Source organism: Vigna radiata, chromosome 4, assembly GCF_000741045.1.
Source record: "Vigna radiata var. radiata cultivar VC1973A chromosome 4, Vradiata_ver6, whole genome shotgun sequence".
NCBI classification, from domain to species: domain Eukaryota; kingdom Viridiplantae; phylum Streptophyta; class Magnoliopsida; order Fabales; family Fabaceae; genus Vigna; species Vigna radiata.
In genome coordinates, this window is record NC_028354.1 from 20,191,563 (window position 1) to 20,216,653 (window position 25,091).

Here is a 25,091-nt window from a genome sequence, read left to right on the forward strand (position 1 = left end):
GAGAGATGCAGAGTAAGAAAGGAAGAAGAGATACTAAAATGAAAGTCAATGTATTTACACATAGTCCAAAGAACAAAAGTAGAGGAACAAGAACAAGAAGCAAGGTACAGGCACGAAAACAACAGTTACCTGTCATTTTGTGCCCCAAAACATGTGCTTGCATTATATCATTCTTGTCCATCACCTTCACACGCATCTCTTTGTACCACTTTGTCTTCACGATGCAAACCATTCACCATTCAAAGTTTTACCTATACCTCGTTTTTCTAGTTCACATGGTAACTGGTAAACCTAAGAAGTACATGGAAAAAGAAGACAGACCCCACTAAAGCTGCCTCTTGCTCTTGTCTCTATTGCTGGAGAAGATTGAAGCCAAACCGAATAGGTTTGCAGGAGGAACATTCAGAACAGGATTCACTCTAACACTGCTACCATAGGATCCATGATGACTCTTGTAATTCAATGGAGGCTTTTGATAATAACCGTTTGGTACGTAGGAGTGAGCCAACCTTGTGGAAGAATGTTTCTGTGAATTTGGCCTAATGTTGACACCACCCTCCTTTGAAAGTGGATTCCTTTTAACATTTGGGGTTGATGATCCGGTTGAATTGCTTCTTGATAGAAGCGGCAAAGGACAAAAGCTCCTTCTGTGTCCATTTCCACAGCTGCTACTTCTTTTGAAGATCCAAAAGGATTTGGAACTTTGCTTCTCGTACACTTCATCGTTCAAACACTTGCTTTCTTTTGGGTTCTCTTTCTTTGAGCTTTTACAGGTAGGTGGAGCAGCATAAGGAGGAGGCAATGGAGGGTTATTTTTTGGTGCTAATTGGCTCGTTTGCTTTGCAGGAACGTTCTTTCTCTTGACCTCAGTGGGAAGGATCCTCCCATGTGAGAAAAGCTCGTCAGCCGAAGATGACTCCAGCTCAAAGCTCTCACTCACGTAAAAATCAAAATCAATGCCGGAATTCAAACCAGAGGAGTTTGATCTAAAAGGGAGTTGCTCAACAGGAATGACATCAGAGTGGGAAAAATCGTGTGAGAATGAGATTCTTGGACTCACAGAAGAGGAAGAAACTCCACAGTTTTCTGAGCAAAGATCAACTGCCATTTGGTTGAAAAGTTTGGAAGTTGGAAGAAGGCTCAAAGAATAAAAGAAAAAGAAAAGGGTTTGATATAAGAGAAACACGAGAGTACAGCAGAGGATTTAAATGGTTCGAAAAGTTAGCAGAGCAGTGAATTTGATTGATTCAAACCTAACAAGGAATGCAATAAAAGAAGCATCTAAGACTGAAATGAAAAAGAATGCCATAAAGAGGGGTTTGAATTATTAATAAAGGTAGGAGGATGTTGAGTTTGCAACTTTACTGAGTGGTCCAAAGTGGACAAAACGGGATCAGAGGGATGGCTAAAAGGGGATATCCCTTCTGGTTTTTGTTTGAAGTGTAGCAAAGATTTAAACTTTTTGGTGAGGCTGATGAAGGGTCGTGCAGAGAGTGTTGTGTTGTGAGCTAAAAGCCGGCTTCAGTTCAAACTTGAAAGTGGTTAACCACTTTTAAATGTTAAATTATGCAGAAGAAATGATAAAATTATGCAGAAAAAAAAATGATAAAATTATGCAGAATAACATAGCTATTGCCGCACCTACATACAAACAAAACCAGAAAGATGCCAACGCATCAGTTTGTACTCCATTTGGTACTCAATCATAGACACACCAATTTTATTATGCAGGCAATTATGCATTTTATTCAATACACAGCTTTAGGGTCTCCTCACTGTCATCTAAAACCAAATCCATAAACTGTAAATTACATTTAGGTTGTTTACATATAATGTCAAAAGGACTGTCCCTTTCATCTGTTAAATCCATCCTATTTTTAATACACACTTACATCATCATTAATTAATTATATCAACCTATTTTTTAATTAATTTACTCTATGATTCTGATTATATTAGATGCCACTCCTTTATTTAGATAATAATTATTGTTTTGAAATTTTTTATCTTCTTGTTGGTTGAAGCAGAGGTTAATTTCTAAAAGATTTAGATATGTTAGAACTTGGAAGGTAGAGAGATTCCTAGTTTCCGTACTTTTGACGTTTAATTCAATTCAATTTTAATCAACTGCATTTTTGTTATTTATTGAGTTAATGAAGAATAATTTGAAAAATATGGTACACTAGCAAAGATAAATACATGTCAGATATTAAATAAATAATTCAATTAAATACATTAATAAGAAAAAGACTACAAAAATCTAATTATAAATTGAAAAAAAATGTTAAAATTGTTAACTTTTACGATAATCGTTTAAAAATATGTCTAAAATTAAAATTAATTAATTAATATTGTAGAAATTTACTGAAATATTTTTGAAATGAAAAAAAAAAAAACCCTAAATTTTGTACCTTTAGCAGGTTACTAAAACGACAGGGGAACACGCCATGGTGTTTCCGTAACAGCGGCAGAAGTAATCATGCAATGCAATTTTTCACCACCCTTTTCTTTCTCTCTCTAGTTTTCTTAATTACATCGAACTACAATCATAAAACACGGTAATTATTTCATGTTTAAGTTTAAAAACAATTAATTAATACATCTTTTCTTCTTTTTAAATTAAAAGATTAGTATATTAGGAAAATAGACATCTAAACGGCCTACTCTATTTGTTCAAATGTTAGATTTTTAAAATTAGAAAGGAGTTGAATTGCATTTAAAGTTGTATATATAGTAATGAAGTTAAATAATTGCATACTTTTTTATTTCTATTTTATTACATTCATCATTATAATATGTGCAGTTAAGCTACATAGAAGTGATTGACAAGTGTTTTTGGTTAGTTGAAAATTGTAATTGCAATTCAATGATATGTTGAGCTGTTATAGGTGTTGTTAGATATTCTATGATCATAGACATTCTACAAGTAATACAGTCTTTTAGTCATATTTTCGTATCTTGTAAGAAACCCTAAACCCATCACAAGAACATAAATAAATATATATTTAAGAAGAACTACTATTCAACCTTGCACATTTTTTTTATCTAAAAATATCTTCTTTTTTCTCAAAAGGTTTTTTTGTGTTAATTATAGTATTACTTGTTTGAAACCTAGCTAGTAATACAAGGGTATATTTAAGTATTTTTAATCTCTAATCTAAATTTAGACATTTTCTCTAAGCATCATATATATATTTTCTTTCTAAAATAATAATAATTTTGTAAATTCTTTATTGTGTAACATTACAACATTTTTATGAATATATGTACTACTTAAGGAGGTATTATATAAATCATCTTTGCGTTAATTTCATTAACACGTAATTATCCTAACTTTAGTATATTTATTCTGGTAAAGAAGCGAGAAGGTATTATTACATTAAGATTGAAATACATTTCTTAATCATTTAAAGAAAACACTAAACATCTTAATCTTACTACACTTTTAACTTGATTACAGTCGTTAAAAATTATAGGTAGTAAAAGGTAAGATTATTTTACAACTCTTATATCATTTTTTTAATTCTTCACCTTCCACCCAAATTAATATTATATAATTGTTGTTACGAAGTTGAAAAAAATACTATGTAATTAAAGACCAACTCCATAAATGTCTTTAATATTTAATATATAAAGTAGTGGTCCTCTTCTTGGTGAGTATTCATTCTTCATAATATGAATAAAGGTTGTGTCTAAGAAGACACTCTATGCTCAAGTCAATCTCTCATTTTAGTATTAAATGTGTAATTAATGAAAACATAAATAAAATACTTTAATGATTATGCTATTTATAATATAATTTATTATATTTACGGATCCTTACATAGATGGATCTAAGTTTGGGCTTAATAGTTCATTTACTTTGTTTGATCATATTTTACTTAGTAGTTGATACATAATTAGTTCTGATAAATTCAGTGATAATCGATCACACCGTTTAGTAGTAGTCACATACCATATTAATTGAACATGCTTAGATGTAAACACTTAGAACGTATGTGATTGTATTGTGTCATATCGTCCTACGACAATATATTAATGTAGTCGAGAAATATTCAGTCATATACAACGCACTCATAAATATTTAAATAAAAACAAATTAATTTTAGTATAGATATTTGTATAACCTTGTTTAATTTTTATTTGTATATGAAGTTTTATCAACCACATTTTATTCATTAACGGTGGAGATAATAGTATTTTTTTTTTCCGTAAAAACTTCTTGTTCCATATTTATATTAGATATAGAATTTGAACATGTACATAGGTTTTTCAACAAAATCTACAACTTGTTCGGTATTTTGAACAAACTTTTTTATGAAGTTGCACTAAAACCTTACTCATTTTAAACCATTTTAAAATCTAGATATGAATTGCTTAATAAAAATCTTTTTGTCAAAAATAGTACCATAATTTCCATCTTAAGTCACCTAGAAACATTTTTAGGGTTTATCTAATCTATAATTTCACTCTAAACCAAAGTGAAATATCACCATCCAACAACCATAAAAAAATTACTTAAACTTTTTATATATTTTTTATAGTTTTATTTAATTACTTTAATTTTATTTATTGATATTATATTTTTCATATTAAAAAGTCCGATGAGACAATCTGAAATAAAAACTTTTTAACCCGCATGTAGTAATTTAATTAATATAGAAAGCCTTTAAAACTGAGATTGCTTATTCAATCAATGTAAAAAACCTTTAGTAAATGGGTTAAACATTTTTTGTTAATCCACATATTAAATTAACAAATGCCAATTCAATTAACAGATTCTTTAAACTGAATTATAGTTGGAAACAAAGATGAGATTATGATTCAATTCTCTCCATTAATACTTTATACATATAAGTTAATTTGTTGAGTTTATAAAAAAAATTAAGAAAGGTTACGAATTCAACTCTTTTCATTGAAAAATACTTAACAATTAGCATTTGTTGTTAAAAAAATATATATTATACTTCAAAGATTAAACAAAAACAGTTTCAGTAATGAATGAAGATTTTTTAATTGATTGAGAAAGTATGCAAAGCAAGAACTGGTAAATATAATAACCAATTGATAGGAATTGAAATGCATTTATAAGTGATGATGAATGAAGTTATGCACATTTGGCAAGTAAGTAGTATTAAATTATGATTATAAATTGTTATAAATATGGTCCTTGATAAGAACAGGCAACTTGGTTTATTACACTTTCTCCTCCTCAATATCCAACTAAAATCTCTGCTTTCTTTACTCTTCTGACTGGGTCATTGCCCACAGTATGTAATGTCACTTTCATGCACTCTATTACTTTCTTCGGTGAGTCTTCTTTTTTGTCTACTTTACATCTTGGTTAGGTTCTTTTGTATAACATCCATTACTCTCTATTCTCTTATAACTAATTCCAGTTTACTCCTATTACTAAGCTTTTGCTAACTTCATTAATTAGTGTGGTTGTGAAGGGTAGGCTACCCTTATAATTCTACTCTATTAGATATTATTTCAAATGATTTTGGACCATTGAGAAAAAAAATTGTCTCTCTTCCAATGTTTCCACATACAGCTAATAATCTTTCTACCACTTGCATGTCAAGGAAACTTTCTTGCACCTCATGTTTATTAGGTTAATTTTAAATCTTACTCGATCTTATCATATTAGCTTGTAAAATGTTAAGAAGTGGATTTAAGTCTAACTCAATCCTATAAAACCGGTTTATAAGGTGAAGTTGACCTTAACTTTAGTCGATTTGAGACTTCCAAATTGAGGTATATACATATCGAACGTGAAACTAAACATTAATGAGTAGTCCGATAATGACCTGATAGCGGATGAAACAATGTCATATTAAGAAGTGGATTTTAAATCTAATTTAACCTTACAAAACTGGTTTGTAAAATGAGGTTTACATCCACTTATACACTTTAAAATGATCTTATTTTTAGTCAATATGAAACTTTCAAAATAAAATGAGATATTCATACTTATAAACAATTAACTTGTTTTTTTATCTTTAGTGGAAGTAAAATCTCTAACAAATATTAAAAATGTTGAGGTGGTTGATCTTGAGTCTCACAATTAGAAAGTTGGATCACATGATTTTGTTTGATCTTTCGTTGGCGTATTGTTTTGGTTGTGTGTGAGTGTGGCATTGTAATTTGTGAATAATTGGACACCAAAGATATACCAATGACAGTAATTTCATACTTTCTCTTTAACTCTCTCTTCACCAATTTAATGACTTTCTCTCATGATTTAAAAGTGGAATCTAACACGATTAGTTTTTTTAATAAGTTTCAAGAAGATTAACTCGTGATTCATTTGCACGTGTTTGGTTTACTTTGGATAATATAAAACAATGGTCCTTCTAAGTCATTTTAAATATCTAAAAAATTAAGCAAATATGCATCTAATAATTAAACATATTGATTACATGATTACAGGTCATTGATGTAATCCAGTGGGAAGTAAGATCCCTTTACTTCCAAATTATATTAAAATTTAAAATTCAAACCAATTTCAATGTTTAATAAGAAAAAAAAAATATATTTTGACAAACATAATTTTTTTTACATTAATTTGATATTATTCCTTTTATTTTTTACTTTATTCTTTTTTTAAAAACTATAATTTTTTTTAACATCATTTTATCTTTGTTAAATATATCAAATGAATGTCTATATATATATACATGCTATCGGGACAAAAATAATGAGTTTTTTTTTTCTAAATTGAAAAGTATAATTATATGTTATCTTGGTTTCTATTTTAGTGTAATGAAAAAAACTAGACTGACAAACAGTTTTTCTCTGGGGATGTGTGATGATGTGAGTGATTACATAGAGACAACCGCATTTCTGCTCCGATTTGGTTGGTGACGTCTTTTGCCACTGTCACGCACGATCAATATATATATATATATATATATATATATATATATATATATATATATATATATATATATATATATATATATATATATAATCAATGAAAAGTGCACACAAGTAAAAAAACTGTGATGGAGAATAAGAGCTGAGAAGCATGCATGCAAGGTTTGAAAGAAAAGAAAAAGAAGAAAATGGAATGTGGGTCCCTGTATTGGTGAAGAACTTGATAGATACACGGAAGCCATGAAATGTTATAGTGGCAGCCTCACACGTAACGAAAGACATGTAATGTGTTGTCGAGGTTGTTGCTGAACAACAAAACAGTGCATGAGTTGATACTGTAATTGATTGAGGTGAATATCGTAGTTGTGACACGACATGCTCGTATCAACAACAGTGTCAGTGTGATATCATAGCCTTGTATTGTGATATGTTAGATTCCTTCTCGATTCTATAAGTTGGATTGGATACAGAGAATGCAGAAGTGAGGGACAATAATGATGAATTAATTACCTATCAACTACACATTCTAAGCTGTCAATACGCTTCTCTCAGTTTGATTCACTATAATTCTATACTTAAACTATTAATTTTTTTATTTTATAAAGAATGAAAGAGACTTATGTTTGTCAGAGGAGAAGAAAAAAAGTACATATATATCAAATGATTTTTATTTCCTTTTTCACTCAAGTTTGTGAATAAGGGAAATAAAATTTCGATAAAATTAGTTATGGTGACTTTTTAAACATTTTTAATGACTATAGTGCTACTGCACAAAAATTGTTTATGTTTTTTTATCTATCTTTTTCCCTGTCACCTTGTAATAACGGAAGAATTCAATAACCTCCAAATATAAACACCCTTCTTTCCATTCCTCCATAATTGTAACATCAAAGAAAGTCTAAGATAATAACATAATCTTCCTTTCTATCATGGTTAACTCCACTAGACAGAAGTTAAGCTGAAAATAGAAGCAAATTCAACTGGAGTAAAAAAGAAAAATGAATAAGATACACAATAGATAAATGATAGTTGTTCTGAGTTTTAGCATCTTGAATTTGCATGTAAATGACAATCTTAAAAATAGACAAATTGTGAAGATAATAGCAATGCTGCCAAAAAACCAAAATGAATTCTAAAGGGATCGCATTGCCCCCTGCAAAGACATGAAACTCGAAATAAAATAACCTACATTAATGTACAATAAGTTTGACAAAATTGGAATGATAAATGAACCTTTTTTTTTTTTAATTTGAGAGCTATAGGACAATTCAACTTCAAGACTCCATAACTACCCCATATTCCCCATAAAAACTACCGTGAACCTTGTTCTGCGCTAAAAACATTGATCAATAAGGCCTAAATTTTCTTGCAGCTCTCATCTGCTGCAGACGTTTTTTATCCTCCTCAAATTTGCTCTGAAGTGTCATGATCTCTGCAAACAAAATAAAAAGGGTTTATCTTTATCTCACTTTGACCACCAACAATAACAAAAATGTAATCACAATCGATTTAGAGAGTTACTATTCTAGACAACTAGAGCTAAGAAACAAAATGAGGTATAAAGCATGATACATTTACATAAAATCATATAATTCCTTAAACACTTCCAACCAATAGCAACATGAGATCCATTTCATGAATATCCAGAAATATTCTTTCCTGACAGTCATTTGTGAATAAAATCTTGAATTGGCAGCAAAATGGGTTTAAAATCTTGAACACAACAGCAGTATGGAATGATACAATACATGGTATAAAGCACGAGACTTCAACATAAAATCAAATATTCCTTAAGGGAGTCCAACCCACAGCAACAAGACATTCATTTTATGAACCAAGATGAGCTGTGACTCTTCCGCACAACAGAAGTTAGGAAAGTCAAATAAATAATCAAGAATGGGAATAGAAATGGAAATCATTACGGTTTTCTTCTTACACATTAAGGTATTCATTAGAAACAAAAGAAAAGCAAATGACACCAGCTTCTGAAATAATTTTATCAAACTTTGATAGAAAGCTCCGTAATCAACATTTAGGTCAATTTCAAAAAAAAAAGAAATAATACCATTTCTCTGTGCTTCTCTTTTTTGAAATCTGTAGAAATCTAGACCAACTTCTTTACGTTTCTTTTTGGCCATTTTATTTTCCACGGCTGCTTGAGCAACCGAACCTACTGCAATTCCAGTTTCAGAATCGGTAGTTTTCTTTCTACCTTTATGGTGTACAACAACCGTCCAGCCCCCGTCTGCAGCAAGGGCTTCTTTTTCTTTTCTTTCCTGCATAAATCATCCCATGTACAACAAAATTAAAGACCAAAATATGTGGGAGCATTCATACGTTCTGAAAATAAAAACATGAACATTTAAGGAATTCAAAAATGGAGAATTAGTCACATGCACATAGTACTCATTTCAGTCAGATACTGCAAATGCAATTCAAATCCAACACATGCAATGGCACCATTGTGTTTCATCACAAACCAAAACCTCAAAATTCCATCTAGATTTAAGTCTTTATGAATGATTTTTCCTAAGTTTTTTTGTTTTTCCACCTCTAACTAAAGGGGCTATCTTGCATATGAGACACTCTCCTTATTGAGACTTCTATCCGCTTTTACTGCAATCAAACCACTTTAAGCAATATTTTACCTTTTTTTCCTCAACTAGCTTTCTATATAATATATCCATTATTGATTCTACCGAGTCTTTAATGCTCACTTACTCATCACAACCACAACATCCTCAAGTCTGCAACAACACTAACACGAACTTCTCTTGTTGGCCCTTTACCACTTACTCAACAAATAAGACAATAAAATATCCCAGATCTTGATCTGTATAGTAAAATTTTCATTACGCTTCAGAAACATTTTTGAATCACAAATAACTACTAAGGCACTTCGTCATTTCATTCACCCCAATTTGAAGTCCAATTATATTATATAAACGATCCAACATATTGAGACTGGTGGAATCGAATGATGTCTCCAATTTTGACATCTAAACTAGAAATAGTGTTCTATTCTACATGCTTCATTTTGTTACTTAATCAGAAATGTGTTTCAAAGATTTTCTCCACTACTCTGGTTAACTTTAATTGATCTCTACTTGCATGATAACATTAAATGAAACCATTTTCAAAAGCATACTGTTAGGATAAAAAAGAGTTTATTGAGATATTTAGAATATCAACGAGTTACTTAGTTGGTTATAGGGGAAAATTATATATTATATATAATTTATAAATAGGGGAAGAAGGATAGGAGAGATTCATATTTTTTTTATTGTAACTGGGGCATGACTCTTTCACAAAGGATCCTTTATCATAGAGCCAATACTCAATTTACAGTAACAAATCTGAATCTCTTCAATCCTTCTTTCATGTTTATATATTATATCTAATTAACCCAACCCGTCGAACCAACCAACTAACCCACTTATACTCTAATTATCTTAATAAACTTCTTCTCCTTATATCGTAACAAATACATGGTGACACTTTGGAATGTGTTCAATAAACATATTCTAAAACAAGATAAGAGGATAAGGGCTCAAAGTAGATCGTTGGCGTAAACCTATAATGATAAGGAAACCCTCAATTACCTCACCATGTATTCTAATATAGCGGTAATCCCCAGCATCAACAAATTTGATTACTTGCTAATAAGCAATACGAACTCTGTTTTCCACTAGATACTTCTGCTAGACTTCTCTTAGCATCATAGGCCTTTTCCAATTCAATCAAAGCCTCAGATTGATCTATTTGCTTCTTTCAGTATGTATCCGATTTTACTCTTAAAAGGTATATTATTTCCAGGGTTGACCTACCTAGCATAAAACCAACTTGGTTTTTTGAAATCTAAGAATCTAGTTTGTCCGTTCAACTACCCTATTTAAATACAATTTTTATAAATTCAAACAGGACTGGTATTCCAAAATTCTATTCTTTAAATTATTATTAGCAACGAACCGTAAGAATATGGTTCATTTAGCCAACAGCAATATATTTTATCAGAATTATCACTAGTTTTAAGTAATTAAGGTTACTAGCATTACTCAAGAAGGGTGTGATGAAAACATTGCCTGTAGGCTAGCCACATCAATGCTATCATTTCAATTGTGAATTATTTCCTTTCATGATTGCATCTTTCTCTCTTGACAAGTAGTATTGCACACATGTAAGCAGAAAGCCAAATGGTACGAGACAACGGATGAGAGACCTAAAAGAAAGAAATTATCCAAATGGTACACTCCACAAAGTCAACATCAAAATGAAACAAAAAATCCTAACACCCTTCCAGGACCAAATACCATGCTAAAAAACTACAAGCTTCATCAACTGGAAGCATCACCTTATGTGCCACACATGGAGGTCATGCACAACATATGGAGGCAACAGAACTCTAAAAAATGAGACAATTATAACTGGGATTCATATGTTAAAGCCCACTTTTGGTAATGAAGTTATTTTTTAAAGCCATGGAAATGAAGCTCCAATTGAATACGATAATAGCCAACGTTAATTTTATATAATATAAACAAAACTCATCCATTATATAATTATGTCCAGAGGAAAAGGTTTACACTTCCATTTAGCCACAGAACAGTATAAATTAATATGACAAATGCGTTTAATCATTCTATTATCACTTCATGAATGTTCGTAAAAAAATTTACCTCTTCTAGTTTTTCTTCATGAGCAGTTATAAAATCATCAATTTGATGTTGCAATACTTCCAAGCCTGGTCTGCTTTGATGGTATTCCACGATCCATTCTATACTTGCAAAAGTCCCCATTCAAAAACTATACTATGTATAATCATTAATAGTAAATCGGTAATAAATACAGACAAAATACAAAGGTGCATCATATTCCATTCTGTCCAACAGATTGAAAGAATAAAGTTAAAAGATATCTCTAAATGTTTGAAGGTAGTAGTGGTGGATGATGGTCAATGTTGGAGATATAAAAAATCCTTAAATATGGCAACTACTACTGCAAATAGAGCCAAAATACAAATAAATGGACTTGCAATGCAATGGAGTAACTATGACACAAATTTAAAAGATATCTCTAAATGTTCAAACATTGAAGGTAGCAGTGGTGGATGATGGTCAATGTTGGAGAGATATAAAAAATCCTTAAATATGGCAACTACTATTGCAAATAGAGCCAAAATACATATAAATAGACTTGCAATGCAATGGAGTAACTATGACACAAATTTTGGCATTGCAAACATATATGCCCATATCTCATATGTATAACACAAGTAAAAGTTATGGATGTCCAGTGTTTGGAGTTTCATTTTAAATCAAACAAAAAGAAATGTGCTTAATATTAACAATTCATACTTTTCATTCCTTTTGAGCAGTCCTCATCTCCAGAGGAAATAGTATAAACTTCAACTTCCTTCTGATTGTTGTACCCTTCTCCCTTTTCCTGGGAATTTTGAACCTCCTTTTCCCTTTTTTTCTTGTCTTTCTTTGACTTACCTACAAGATAAAAAGTCCACGAGGGAAACCAATGCATAAATTCGAATATTACCTACCAAACAACAAAACGAATTAAACTAGAAAATGTATTTTCTTACAGGGTTTGACAACTGCCCCGATATCCAAATCTCTATGACCGCCAAAGTCTTGGATCTCCTCAGCACTAGAATGACAATTGTCCACCACTCCATCTGTTACCATTTAACCAAATACGTTGAGCATGATCAGGATGATATAGTTAACGAATCTTTTATAAAAAGATGTCTATACTAAATGCCAGAACATGGAAAACAATGGCAACAAATAAAAATTAACACAATATAGTATTACAGTAGTATGAGCAATTGTTCTACAACAATTGAAAATAAAATATATACTAGTTCACATATGGCCCTAGCCCACACCCCATACATAACATTCAACTCACCACTTTTCTCTTCGAAACCAACCTCTTCACCCTTTGGTTTTCGTTTCCTAACAAGAATTTTGTCCTTGTTCTTCCTTTTTTTGTTGATAGAAGCCTTCTCCATCTTTGCGTTACTAACATGTATTTCATTATCCACTGAAACAAACACAGTACATAAGAGACAGCCAAAGAAAAGGGTGATGATTATGAAAACAAAGCACAGTTACCTTCAAGGCCTTCCATAGTAGCATGTATCTCAACTTCAGCATTTTGTTCCCTGATCCTTTTCTTCTTTTTTTCTCCACTGTGGAGGACTCTTTTAGCCTTCTTTACCTTCATTGTAACAAATACTCACCCTGTGAACCAACAAACAATATTATGGTAAATCCACAAATTATGAATCAAGTATACACTTTGGTAACTCATAAGAACGAACCTGAAAGGAGCAACTAAAACAACGACGGCGCCCGTGGAGGAGAAGCTCTGCGAGAAGACGACGAAAACTGATCTAACAAATTAACTCAAAAGTGGAATAAATTGCTAGAATCGGCACATGCAGAAGAGTGAAATTGATCGAGCATCACACGAAGTGGGTAAAGAGGATAGAAGTGCAAGGTTGTGCTGGACATAGAGGAAGAAGCAGGTTTAATATGTCATTAGATTTTAGATTATGAGAGGGAATCATGAACCCTAGAATTTGACACTGATGACGTGGAAGGGATATTTATTTTTTAAATGTTGTGGGATCCACGTGGAACAAGCGTAATTAAAGGTAATCTACTATTAAAAGAATTAGTAAGAATGAATAAACAATTTAAATTGTGTTTATTTAGATATATTTGCTAATAAAAGAAGTGATTTGTGATATATCTATTTTTTTTTAATTAGGAATGATATACAAAGATTTGAACTGATTTAAATTAAGTTTTATTTTTACCTTTTTATAATTTTAATGATTTCAACTTTCACACACAAAATATTATAATCAGTATTTGTTAGAATTCAGTTTTAGTTTCGTTAATAACAATAATATTGAAATAAAAATAATCATAAATAATAAAATAATAATTTCGAATATTTGACATTTCAATTTTTAATTTTAATTGTTTATATTTTAATATATTTTATATTTCAAACAGTATCTAAAGAAAATATTTTTTTATTAGATATGAATTATGTTTAACAGAATAAATTTGGAACATTATTATTTGATTTTACTTTAATATAAATTTATTTTATTTTCAAAATTAGATTTACTTTTTTTCTTCTTTATAATATTTTTTATCAATAAATATATTATTAATAAATATTATTTTTATTATTTTATCGCTTTCAGTAATTTTTATTTTTTATTAATTAAAATATTTTTTTTATGACATCAAATCTTTTACCAACTTTCACCTATTGTTTCAAGTTTCCAATTTCAAAGCTTCCTCCCTGTCGACGTTCATCTCCTCGCTGACGATATTGGCGCTAAAATTTGGCTTTTGGTGGTCCCATTAGGGTTACAGTTTCGATTTGGGCATACCTTTTTTTGGTGAGCAATTTCGTTTTAGTTGAGCGATTGCGTTTTCCCTAGTTTTCGAGGGGGGAAGTTGGAAAGTCTGATAGGTTTTCTTTTTGAGTTTCAATTTCGTTCCCCTAACCTCGTTTTCAATTTGAGTCAGGTGTTGTGACTTTGTTGTTGGAGGATGGCTTGCGTTGCAGTGGTGTTAAGGCACTGTGACATTGTTATAAGGGTAGTTTCTTGAGTTAATGTGCTTGACCATAAACAAAAACAGGTGAAGAAGAGCAGAGAACAATGAGTGTTCGGTCCAAAAACTTGAGTTCAGTGTTCTATGCAGATTCGTACCATCCCATTCAAGTTGGCAGCATCGACGGCACGGATGTTGTTCCTCACGACAATGCTGTTTATCGTGCTCAACTCTGTTCCTCTATTGGCCTCTGTCTGTTTTTCTTTTTACTTCATTTTTTAATAAATTATTTCAATTTTCGTTACTTTCTATTCTTAAAATTTGAATTTTGCAGATGACCCGCATGGTGATCCTAAGGCCACTGGAGACCCTTATTGCACTCTATTCGTTGCTCGTCTCTCTCGCCTCACCACACAGGATACTCTCCACAAAGTACAATTTTTTCTTTTCTTTTCCATGGGTCGCAAATATGTTCAAGTGATATTTCCTTCAATACAGGATAAATATAAATATCTAAAAAATTGTTTTATATCTTAGCATAGTTAATGTAGATATTTTATGTAGAAGGGAGATAAGAAATAATGAATACGTGATTAGGGTTCTATTCTAACCCTTACTAACCCCATAAACAATCGACAGTAGTAGGAATTGAACATATAGCTTCTAAATTTGGAAATCAATTATGTTCCTTGAAGCTCGTGAGGAAGGAGATGAGTTTATTACAATCATGTCAAGATAATGGAGGATATTGTCATTTTGTCTTCTGCTGCCTCATTTTTAAAGCATAATTAACTTATCGGATAGCTTAATTCTAAAGCTTTTGGAATGTGTTTTCAACTTTCAGGTTATGAGTAAATATGGCCAGGTGAAGAATTTACGCTTGGTCAGGGACATTGGTATCATTCTTTGATCTACCTTACATCTTAACCCTTCTTTGATTGTCAGTTCCTGTTGGTTATTTCTTCTTCCTGCTCTAAGAGTAGATATTTTACATCTTCAAACTGTGTGCTTTTGAAAAACATGTAAGTCGTGCTTCTTTTGAGCATGCAGGTCGATATGATTGAGTCTTTCTTGATTTCTTGCTTGTATGATGCTCTGCATTTGACTATGTTTTATTGTATTTAAGCCATTTTAAGAACTATGTTAAAGTCTCTCAGGAATCTGGATACTGTTCTTTTCAGATAGTTTTTCCTCCACAAATTGTTTTCTATTTATGTAGATATAATACAGTGGTCGTAGCACTGTACACGGTTGAGAACAATGTATTTCATTCATGAAGTTGTTTTTGTTAGAATTATCAACAGATCTGGGAATGACTTGTTGGGCTATTGCCTCAACTACTGGAAAAATATACTATTGAGTCTCTTTAAATGTTCGTTTACGAAAAGATGTAGCATTTCCAGTTGGGTTATTTGTGCCACATTCTGTGTATAGCAACATTTTTAGCGATAAATTCCTGCCATTGATTTGGCAACTTTGAGTTCATTCCCTTAAATGATATGTATATAGTTATCTTTAAGCTGTATTATTGTCAAGCTCTTAGATTTAAGTTTTAACATTGGTTTTATTTTTGGTTGCAGTGACAGGAGCTTCTCGCGGTTATGCTTTTGTTGAATATGAAACTGAAAGGGAGATGCGACGGGCATATATGGTGTGGTATTAAAACTATTTAATTTTTAGCTTATAAAAGCAATGCTATGGAAAATGATTGAATTTTCTCGTTTTGCAGGATGCTCATCATTTGATTGTTGATGATTGTGAAATCATAGTTGATTACAACAGACAACAATTGATGCCTGGATGGATTCCTAGAAGGTTAGGTCAGTTAAAGTGACTCATTCTTCAAGTTGCATTTCTATCTAATGGACCAGGATCCGTCTGATTACTTTTTTTTCTCTTCTACAGGTGGTGGTCTCAGTGGTAAGAAGGAATCAGGGCAACTTCGTTTTGGGGGAAGAGAAAAACCATTTCGTGCACCCTTGTAAGTTTCAATTCACTCGTCCCAAGTCATATCTGAAAAGTATTTTTCTGAATTGTTATATCCTAGTTTTGAAAGATTTGTGATAAACTGTGTTAAATGAAAAGTGAATATTGAACCATTACCAAAATTGGTTGATTATCAAAGTAAAATTACACTGTCGTTCCAAGAAATATGTCTAAATTGCACCAACTTGTGTCCTCACTTGATTGGAAGGCTGTACAAAGGGTGACTTAATTCTCTGCAAAAATTTAAAAGGGCCCAATTGCACCTTGGGACACGAGATGAGACTTTGTTGTTTTTATATTTTCATTATTACAGTATATTTTCTTTCGAACAGAAGGTCAATGTGATTTTTCGAAACAAGAGAGGATGTTGGTGTAATTCGGTCAAAAGTCAATGGCCAGTCTAATTTCCATTACGTACAAATTTAAAAGCAATGATATTTTATGACACGTTTTCAAAATATTCAGATACTGCCATGTTATCCAGTTTTATAAGATGCATTGATACAAATGTGGTTATTGGTACTTATACTTATTAGCTATGTTAATTTTCTGGCTATTACTTGACCAGGAAACCAATCCCATATGAGGAGTTGAAGAAGCTTGGCATACCCCCTCCGCCTGAAGGAAGATACATGTCACGCTTTCAGGTGGTGTTGTTTTACCATTTGGAGCATATCTCTTTTGGACAAGATGTTTTATTTATAATGATTTGATCTTTATATTTCAAGATATTAAAATTACAAAATCATTTGAATTTGTCTAGGATTGCTTGTTAAATTGTTTTTGTTTTTGTCCATGCTTGGAAAGGTTCCATCGCCTCCCAGAAGAGAAAGGAGTCTTTCAGACAGGGAAGAAGACTCTCATAAACATAGAAGGGGATCCGACGACAGAAACAGAAAAGAAGATGCCTTCAGAAGTTCAGTGGACATTAAGGAAGGGTATTACAGAAATAGATCAAGACACCTAGATGATGAACACTCCCGTGGAAGGAGCTCTTCAGAGAGGAGTGATCGTTACCATGAGAGGAGTTCATCGGAGAAAGAACATCTTCACCGGAGATCTAAAGACAAAGAGAACAGAAGTTCATCTGATAAAGCACATCGACATCGGAGTTCTACAGATAAAGACAAACATTCTCATAAGAGAAAAGAAAGAGATGAACGGTATCAAAAGCAGGGAAAATATAGTCGCCATTCCCCTCACAAGGATTAACTCCACTCCATAGTTGATTCTTACCTTTGTGCTGTGTTTCGTTTATGCATGGGAGAAATGGGAATGCAAAGTTTCAATCCTCAACATGAGACTGGTTCATAGGTAGATGAAAATCACTTCTTTTGTTTACATGCAAAAACAATCAATTTCATAGCAAGCACATGTTGTTGTGGAGAACTCAGAGACGTAGGATGAATTGATGATTGTTAGAGTTGGCTTTGTTTTGTATGTTTTTACTTAGAATTAAACTGTAAAATAATTCTAAAGGGTTTGAAAGATCTCTCACTCTCATTCTATATATAAGAAAATTATAATGCAAAATACATGATAAATAAAGTAATCATAAACACAATATAATTATGATAAATAGAGTAACTCTCAACACAATATAATCATGATAAATAAGGAAATCCTAGACACAATATAATCATGATAAATAAGGAAATCCTAGACACAATATAATCATGATAAATAGGATAACCTTAGACATAATATAATGATGATAAATAGAATAAATATTCTAACACTCCCTCTCAAACTGTAGCATATAGATTGTATGAACCAAACTTGAAATAAATAAACTCAATTTGAAATATATAATTTGTCTTCAAGAGTGTGCGGCAAACAAATGCTCAATCACGGGTTGATGAACTACAATTTATGGATAGTGGTGGACAACTGCGAAACTTCAACTAGCACCATGAAACTTCAAGTAGGATGGCTTTGACAAAGGAGGACAATGACAAACTCGTGGGACTGGATTGTTATCAAGGATGGGCCTTGCAGTGGCTGAAAGCGACAAAACTGCAGGGACTGTCATCACTGACTGATGGGGTGCTGAGGCTTGTAGTGGCTGAAAGCGACAAAACTGCAAGGACTGTCATCTTTGACTAATGGAATATGTAGTGGCTGAAAGCGATAAAACTATAGAGATCACCATCTTTGACTAGTGGAGTTTGCAATGACTGAAAGCTTGAAACCTGGCTGGAAACATAACACTATATCACAAGGAGTATAAGCTAAACTGAAGCTCGAGAAGAAAGTCAACAATAACGATCAAAGGAAGAGGTGATGCAATGGCGTCAAGAGCAGTCAGTTTTGGTCTTCAAGATTCCAAAGAGAATGATGGTGAAGACACATCAGTGGTGTACAAGGGGAAGAAACCCATTAGTACAAGTGGAAGAAACCCATTGTTGGAGGTATAAAGTGTTGGACATGAGGCGTTGTATTAGCGGAACAACAAGGAAAGGAAGAGTGCTTGAGTGCTTGAGTGCTTGGTTTCCACCTCTTTGAGATGGAGAAGAGCCAGAAGCCTAACCCTAATCAAATACCGATTAGAGGCATTCAAAGTGGTTCTTAAGAACGTCTGGAAAACTAACAATGAAGGAAAATTAAAGGCCAAAGGCCCCCTACATATTTGAATGGGAGGCCTTCATCACAATTTTTGAGTAAATTGATTTCCTGGTGCAACATGATGTCACCTTTTAGAATAGCGGAAGCAATAGAGGTAAGACTAGGTGTTGGTGCATTGGTTGCACAAGCGACGGAGACGATGGTGGCCGATGATGATGACGGTGGCCTGAGATGGTGGCCGGAGACCGTGGACGAAGGCCGGTGGTAGAAAGCGGTGGTTCACAACAAGAAAAAACAAACAAGAATTTTGCAGATGATTGGAAGCTAATGAAAATGTCTATGATTGGGTATTATAGGAGGGAAGAAACTTATTTTAGGTATTGGTCTGAAAGACCATGGCCAGGCGAGGCACTACAAGCGAGGTTGAGAAACAAAACACAATTCTAAAAGCTGAATTCTAAAAGACGAACTTGGCTAGGGCAATTAGCTGGACTACCCATTGAAGGATAAAGACACCAGTTGAAAAAAGAGACTTTTAGGGGATCGTCGGTGGCGACGGCCACAAACCACCGACGACAACAAAGACATCAGAATACGTGCTCTGAAACCAATGTAAAATAATTCTAGAAGACTTGAAAAATCCCTCACACTCTCATTCTATATATAAGAAAATTGTAATGCAAAATACAAAATAAATAAAATAATCCTAAGCATAATATAATCATGATAAATAGAATAACTTTAAACACAATATAATCATGATAAGATAACCCTAATATAATTATGATAAATAAAATAACTTTAGATACAATATAATAATAATAAATAGGATAAATATTCTAACATATTTCAAATTGACTTACCCTGAAAACAAGCATCAAGTGAGGGAAATTGAAACAGTTTTTGAGAATCAAAATAAATGCAGGTTTCATAATTATATTTTATTGGTTGTTAATTGGAAGCAAGCACGATGAAATAAAAAAGATGGGGTAGTAAATTATCTATTTTAATGTGACAATGCTTAACAAATAATGTTTTTAAGAAAATCTATACTTTCAAGTTTTTATTGTTTGTACTGACTTAATTTAGTTGTGCATATTAATTTTAAAATTTTTTAATGACGTTAATACAAATATTCTGTTGTTTAGCAAATCAGAAAAATAAAACATTTTATTACATGTATTGATTTTAGTTTTAAAAAAAATGGAGTTATATTTTCAATCTTAATTACTTAATTTATTTTCTAAATTTGTGAAACAATAATAATAAAAAGAGTAATTTGAAAGAAGCACAATAATATATCTAAAAGTGCTATAATTATTTAAATATAAAAGGTTTCTCACCTAATGAGTTATCAGAGTTTTTTTCCTTTTGCGTAAAGCAGATATTTTACATTAACATATTAATATAAAATGAAGTAAATGATTGTTTCCGTAATGAATAATGATAAGTATATGGTAGGTAAGTTCTTTCAATGAAGTACAATTCGAAATTTGAAATGAAGAAAAAAATCTGAAATCTTGGAACCGTTCACCGATGAAAAGAAAGAAATAAAACAAAAATGGTTGACCTTGTTTACGCGTTAGCCATCTGAAATTAAACGCTTTGTCTTCCTTCTTTCTTGTATATAAAATTCAGTTTAAAATATAAATAAATAAATAAATAGAATAGTGTTTGTTTGATTTATACCTTCACTACCTCTCTCTTGATTGCGATTCTCACCCCACCAAACCAGACCAAAAGCTTCCTTCAATCATAGGATTGATTCAACACAAAACCCATCTTCCATCAAAGTTCAATCCTTTTTCACTTCGATTCCTCATAGTCGTTTCGTTTGAGCTCATCAGCTATGCCCAACTGGGAGCTCAGGAACTGTTGTGACCATGACCAGAAGGTCTTCATTGGTTGTGTTGCTGGCTTCACCGTTTTAATTCTTGTGGTACACTACTTCTCTTCTCTCTCTGTATTCAAAACACCCTCGACATCAAAACCAAATTTTTGTTTACTCTTCCCACAAAGGAAAACATACTGTTAAGGAATTAGATTTATAGGAAAAGAAGAGAGTTTAAAATTTAAATTCAAGAGAAATTGGAAGTTATTTTTTGCGATGTTTAATGACAACCTCTCTCTGTAATCTAGTTACTAATTCGTACTAATTACTGACTGCACATGTTTGTAGTTATAGGTGATTGTCTTAATGTAATGCAACGCTACATCTTGCTTTATTTGATTTCAATGATATATCATGCATTTAAATTATTTTAATCCTACTACATAGTGGTAGCAAAGGGATGTTGAGAGAAACACAATTGCATTCTATATTAAGTTATGAATGGGATTGTGAATTGGAGTGGCAAATGATGTTACCATGTTAAAGTTTCTGCCTTCAAGTTTTTTTATTTTTGGTGGAGAAGTATGTGGACGGATAGCAAGAGGATTAACGATTATTTGTGATTTCCGCCTGACTTTTTCCTAAATTAGTTGTGACTTGAGACTGGATCAAAGTTTGGTAGCTCTTTTGGATGGGCTTATCCCTAAAAATAATACATGGTTGCGTAAGTTGAACAACTTGGTGGTCTTGGCACTAGATAAAAGACCTTTTCAAAAGGAGGTCCTTAGTTTGTTCTAGTATGCTACACCATATTTAAATAGTCAGTGGTTACTAATGGAAGTTTGCAGATATTTGTTTTGATTTAGTAACCATACATATTAATGCTACACCACACATGTTATGTAGAATTATTTAGGGTACAATGTCATATATATATTTATTTTGGTCTCAGAGGCTGTATAACTGATCTACTTGTGTGATATTTGTTGTTGTGGTGGCTGTAGCTATGGAGGACCATTCTACTTACACCTTTTAAGCTCATCACTGTGTTTCTGCATGAAGCTAGTCATGCCATTGCTTGCTGGCTCACTTGTGGCAAGGTAAAAACTGTAAATGTTGTAGCTTAATGCATTTTGATGTTGAAGCTATCAAACCTCTTTAATCTAGTAAGCTAGTTTATCGACTAGGAACTTATAAACTGTGAGCTTATTGGTTAGTAGTTAGCTTATGAACTAGAAACTAATAGTTTACTAGTTACCAGTTAGCTTATAAACTAATTTGGCCAAACGCACTCTTGAAGTCTTTTAAGGAATTTGTCACTTTCGTTGTTTCGTAATTTATTCATATACAGTAAATTTTGTGAATTGTGATGCATTAATGCTGCATGTTCCAGTTAAACAAAGTATATACCATGTTGGTAACAATATATTCACTGTGGATCATTAGCATTATGCATATTTTTACAGCTGGCCCGACAATGATGGTCTTATTGTATTGAGCCTGAGTCATTGCAAAAATTTGACTCTGGTGTAAGGTTCTTTATATTTGTATCATTTGTATACTGAATCATTTTTAGTCTGATCTCAATAGGTGGAGGGAATTCAGGTTCATGCAAATGAGGGTGGGGTAACCCAGACACGTGGTGGCATATACTGGGTGATCTTGCCCGCTGGATGTAATGCACTTTTCTCCCCTAATTTTCAGTTAACACATTAATTTTTACTTTCATTTGATATATAAAAAGTTAATGCAATGAGGTACAATTTTTTAAGTTCATTTATAAAACTAACATCACCACCAAATGTGCTATGGGTTTGATGTGAAATTGTGACATGCAATATGTTGATATTCTGTATTTGAATGGATAGACTTCTTAACCTTTTTATGCATATGATTTGAAATTGATAAGAGCACTTCTCAGTTGCATTTACTGTTATTCTGATTGATTTTTCTTCTAGATCTTGGTTCGTCATTTTGGGGAATGGCTTTGATACTTGCGTCCACAAATCTTCTCACCGCAAAAATTGCTGCTGGTTGCTTTATTGCTGCTCTGATTGTTGTGCTCTTTCTTGCAAAAAATGTAAGATTGATTATAGATGGAGAAGTTTTGTACCAATATATCAAAGCTATTTTTGTTCTGACTTCTCTCCCTTTTCATGTCTTGCTACACACTTTTATTCAAAAAGTGGACACTTCGAGGACTGTGTATTGGTGAGTGGTTTTGTGATCTTCGTCTTCTCAAATAGAATGTGAAAAAGTGGAAAGATGACATTGACAAGTCTCACATTGACATTTTTCTTCTTAATCAATTAATATCAGGATTTATTGTTTTTATTGCTGTTATTTGGGTTCTGCAAGAGAAAACAACAGTCCATGTCCTTCGCTACGTTATTCTCTTTATTGGTATGTTCCTCTTCATCCATTTTCCAAAAATTATTTGAACTAAATAGACTACTAATTATGATTTACTTTTCAGGTGTCATGAACAGTTTGTTTTCAGTTTATGGTATACTTTCAAGCACTTTCTACATGGTTTATTTTACTTTGGATAATAAAATTTCTGCTACCACTTATATAACATGATTAAAATTTATGTGATGTAGATATTTACGATGATTTAATATCTCGAAGAGTCAACTCTAGTGACGCTGAAAAGTTTGCAGAAGTTTGTCCATGCCCTTGTAATGGTTTTGGCTGGGGAGTTATTTGGTGAGTTTGCTATTCCGAAGCACTCTTGAATGAAAGATAATCCTTTTATTTTGGACCAATATTTGCTGGTTTTATTAGGATTGAAATTTGGAGTTTTTTTTTTTTTTGTCATAGTTAAAAAACTCTATTAAATAGAAGTTCTTTGCTTATAATGATTAAGATGATCATATAATAGCAGTGTAGCAATAGGGGTAAAGTACATGAATGTGCAGTTGACTCAATCGTAATATATGCTTTATCACTGGAGATAAACTGAATTTACGTCCAATATTTGTATTAGTTAGTAGTCATTAATCTTCCGTTCTGCGATGGATTCCACTTTCAGGGGGATGATATCATTTGCATTTCTTTGCGGATCTTTGTACCTTGGCTTGGTCATATTATCATGAGGTAAATATGAAGAGTTTAATTTAGTATGCTTTCAGTGTAAAGTTTTCTGCATGATCAATCTACTAGAAATTACTCAGATATGACTTTTAACTTAAGTATTACAAGAGTAAACAATCTTTTTATACTTGTCAATCTAGGAACGATGACAGTGTAAAAAATTCATATTGTTAATACATTTTAATTAAATTCAGCAGACAATGTCTCGAGGAATTAACTAATCAGTTGAATACATTGCTCCTCCCAAATGAAATTGAACTTGAGAAATTAATCTGATACAGTTTATAATTTCATTCATATGTCAACAATCTGTTCAAACTTAGTAGGTGTTAAAATTTTAAAAGCCTTCAAGTAGTTTTCTGAATTGAAACGGATATACGCATACACAGATACACATACACACAAGATAACCACATTTTATGAAAGTGATATATTTATGCATGTCTCTTATGCTTTTTGTTTACAGGTTGAGAAAATTGTATCCGAGAGGTTTGTTAGTGCAGAGAGCTTGACCAACTTCTGTTAATGCTTTGTGTTCTGATTATTTGTTCTTTTTATCTTTTTTTCTTTTTTTTGTGATGGGAGTTTACTCTCTGTTACTCCCATGCCTTCATTCTTTGCAGCCCATTTTGGGGTGCTTGATTATACATGATTGCTTTTGTATAGAAAATCAGAAACTAATACAGGCCAGTACTTCAATAGATATAAGTGCCTTAGACATTTCCAGCTACTTTTCATCCCTTTTTTTTTCTCTCTAAATTTGTTCTCCGTTTAAACGAATATCTCTCTCAATCACGAGAACACTGTATGGATTTACCAAGAAAAGTCATGGAAGGACTTTACACACATAACAAGAGACCTATACGGAAAATATAGAACTTGTACAAGTCATAACTCAAGTGTTCTGGATAAACGATATCTTACAGAAAAAACATTTTCCAGAATAATTGTCAGAACAAGAAATATGAAATGAATGATGTATGTTTAAAAAAGAAAATCTGAATTACTCAGTTTGGACTATTCAGCTCCTTTCAACTTCATTTAATTACTCAAGTAGAAGATCTTCTAGGAAAAGGTAATTTTGTTGCAAGTGAAAGAGTTTTGAATATGGATCATATTTGTAGAAGTAAGGTTTCAAA

At 32.1% G+C, this 25,091-nt stretch overlaps 4 protein-coding genes across 5 annotated transcripts; 2 read left to right on the forward strand and 2 right to left on the reverse strand.

The window, feature by feature from the left end:
* Nucleotides 1-13: 13 nt before the first annotated feature.
* LOC106758899 lies at nucleotides 14-1,589 on the reverse strand. Its single transcript, XM_014641906.2, has one exon. It carries the CDS (start codon nucleotides 1,106-1,108, stop codon nucleotides 326-328), a length of 783 nt encoding a protein of 260 aa, XP_014497392.1. The 5' UTR covers nucleotides 1,109-1,589; the 3' UTR covers nucleotides 14-325.
* Nucleotides 1,590-7,865: 6,276 nt separating this feature from the next.
* Nucleotides 7,866-13,441, reverse strand: LOC106758698. Its single transcript, XM_014641657.2, has 8 exons — nucleotides 13,217-13,441; nucleotides 13,008-13,136; nucleotides 12,802-12,936; nucleotides 12,473-12,565; nucleotides 12,234-12,374; nucleotides 11,556-11,653; nucleotides 8,945-9,155; nucleotides 7,866-8,311 (listed from the first exon to the last, which is right to left on the reverse strand). The coding sequence occupies exons 2-8, from the start codon at nucleotides 13,117-13,119 to the stop codon at nucleotides 8,226-8,228; spliced, it is 876 nt and encodes a 291-aa protein (XP_014497143.1). The 5' UTR covers nucleotides 13,120-13,136; nucleotides 13,217-13,441; the 3' UTR covers nucleotides 7,866-8,225.
* Nucleotides 13,442-14,197: 756 nt separating this feature from the next.
* On the forward strand, nucleotides 14,198-17,900 carry LOC106758777 (U11/U12 small nuclear ribonucleoprotein 35 kDa protein). 2 transcript variants are annotated; one of them, XM_014641763.2, is made up of 10 exons: nucleotides 14,198-14,317; nucleotides 14,448-14,489; nucleotides 14,523-14,726; nucleotides 14,809-14,906; nucleotides 15,319-15,370; nucleotides 16,055-16,125; nucleotides 16,204-16,294; nucleotides 16,380-16,455; nucleotides 17,029-17,107; nucleotides 17,268-17,900. In XM_014641763.2, exons 3-10 carry the CDS (start codon nucleotides 14,582-14,584, stop codon nucleotides 17,670-17,672), a joined length of 1,017 nt encoding a protein of 338 aa, XP_014497249.1. In that variant the 5' UTR covers nucleotides 14,198-14,317; nucleotides 14,448-14,489; nucleotides 14,523-14,581; the 3' UTR covers nucleotides 17,673-17,900. The 2 variants fall into 2 exon arrangements, with proteins under 2 accessions (XP_014497249.1, XP_014497248.1); XM_014641762.2 differs by having other exon boundaries at nucleotides 14,448-14,726.
* A 2,784-nt stretch (nucleotides 17,901-20,684) lies between these two features.
* LOC106758806 lies at nucleotides 20,685-24,890 on the forward strand. The gene is made up of 10 exons (XM_014641796.2): nucleotides 20,685-20,964; nucleotides 21,861-21,956; nucleotides 22,447-22,531; nucleotides 22,815-22,936; nucleotides 23,043-23,067; nucleotides 23,176-23,259; nucleotides 23,333-23,362; nucleotides 23,460-23,565; nucleotides 23,891-23,955; nucleotides 24,419-24,890. Exons 1-9 carry the CDS (start codon nucleotides 20,875-20,877, stop codon nucleotides 23,952-23,954), a joined length of 702 nt encoding a protein of 233 aa, XP_014497282.1. The 5' UTR covers nucleotides 20,685-20,874; the 3' UTR covers nucleotide 23,955; nucleotides 24,419-24,890.
* Nucleotides 24,891-25,091: the final 201 nt, after the last annotated feature.

Bases quoted from the DNA above. Each gene is read 5' to 3' on its own strand.
- LOC106758899 (XM_014641906.2), bottom strand. From the start codon at position 1,108: ATGGCAGTTGATCTTTGCTCAGAAAACTGTGGAGTTTCTTCCTCTTCT.
- LOC106758777 (XM_014641762.2), top strand. From the start codon at position 14,582: ATGAGTGTTCGGTCCAAAAACTTGAGTTCAGTGTTCTATGCAGATTCG. The intron at 14,907-15,318 runs GTACAATTTTTT...TTCAACTTTCAG, and splicing joins CACAGGATACTCTCCACAAA to GTTATGAGTAAATATGGCCA. The intron at 17,108-17,267 runs GTGGTGTTGTTT...ATGCTTGGAAAG, and splicing joins GATACATGTCACGCTTTCAG to GTTCCATCGCCTCCCAGAAG.
- LOC106758806 (XM_014641796.2), top strand. From the start codon at position 20,875: ATGCCCAACTGGGAGCTCAGGAACTGTTGTGACCATGACCAGAAGGTC. The intron at 20,965-21,860 runs GTACACTACTTC...TGGTGGCTGTAG, and splicing joins TCACCGTTTTAATTCTTGTG to CTATGGAGGACCATTCTACT. The intron at 23,363-23,459 runs GTATACTTTCAA...TATGTGATGTAG, and splicing joins CAGTTTGTTTTCAGTTTATG to ATATTTACGATGATTTAATA.
- LOC106758698 (XM_014641657.2), bottom strand. From the start codon at position 13,119: ATGAAGGTAAAGAAGGCTAAAAGAGTCCTCCACAGTGGAGAAAAAAAG. The intron at 12,375-12,472 runs GTAAGAAAATAC...TTTATCTTGTAG, and splicing joins CGGGGCAGTTGTCAAACCCT to GTAAGTCAAAGAAAGACAAG. The intron at 9,156-11,555 runs GTAAATTTTTTT...TGATTTATGCAG, and splicing joins ATGAAGAAAAACTAGAAGAG to GAAAGAAAAGAAAAAGAAGC.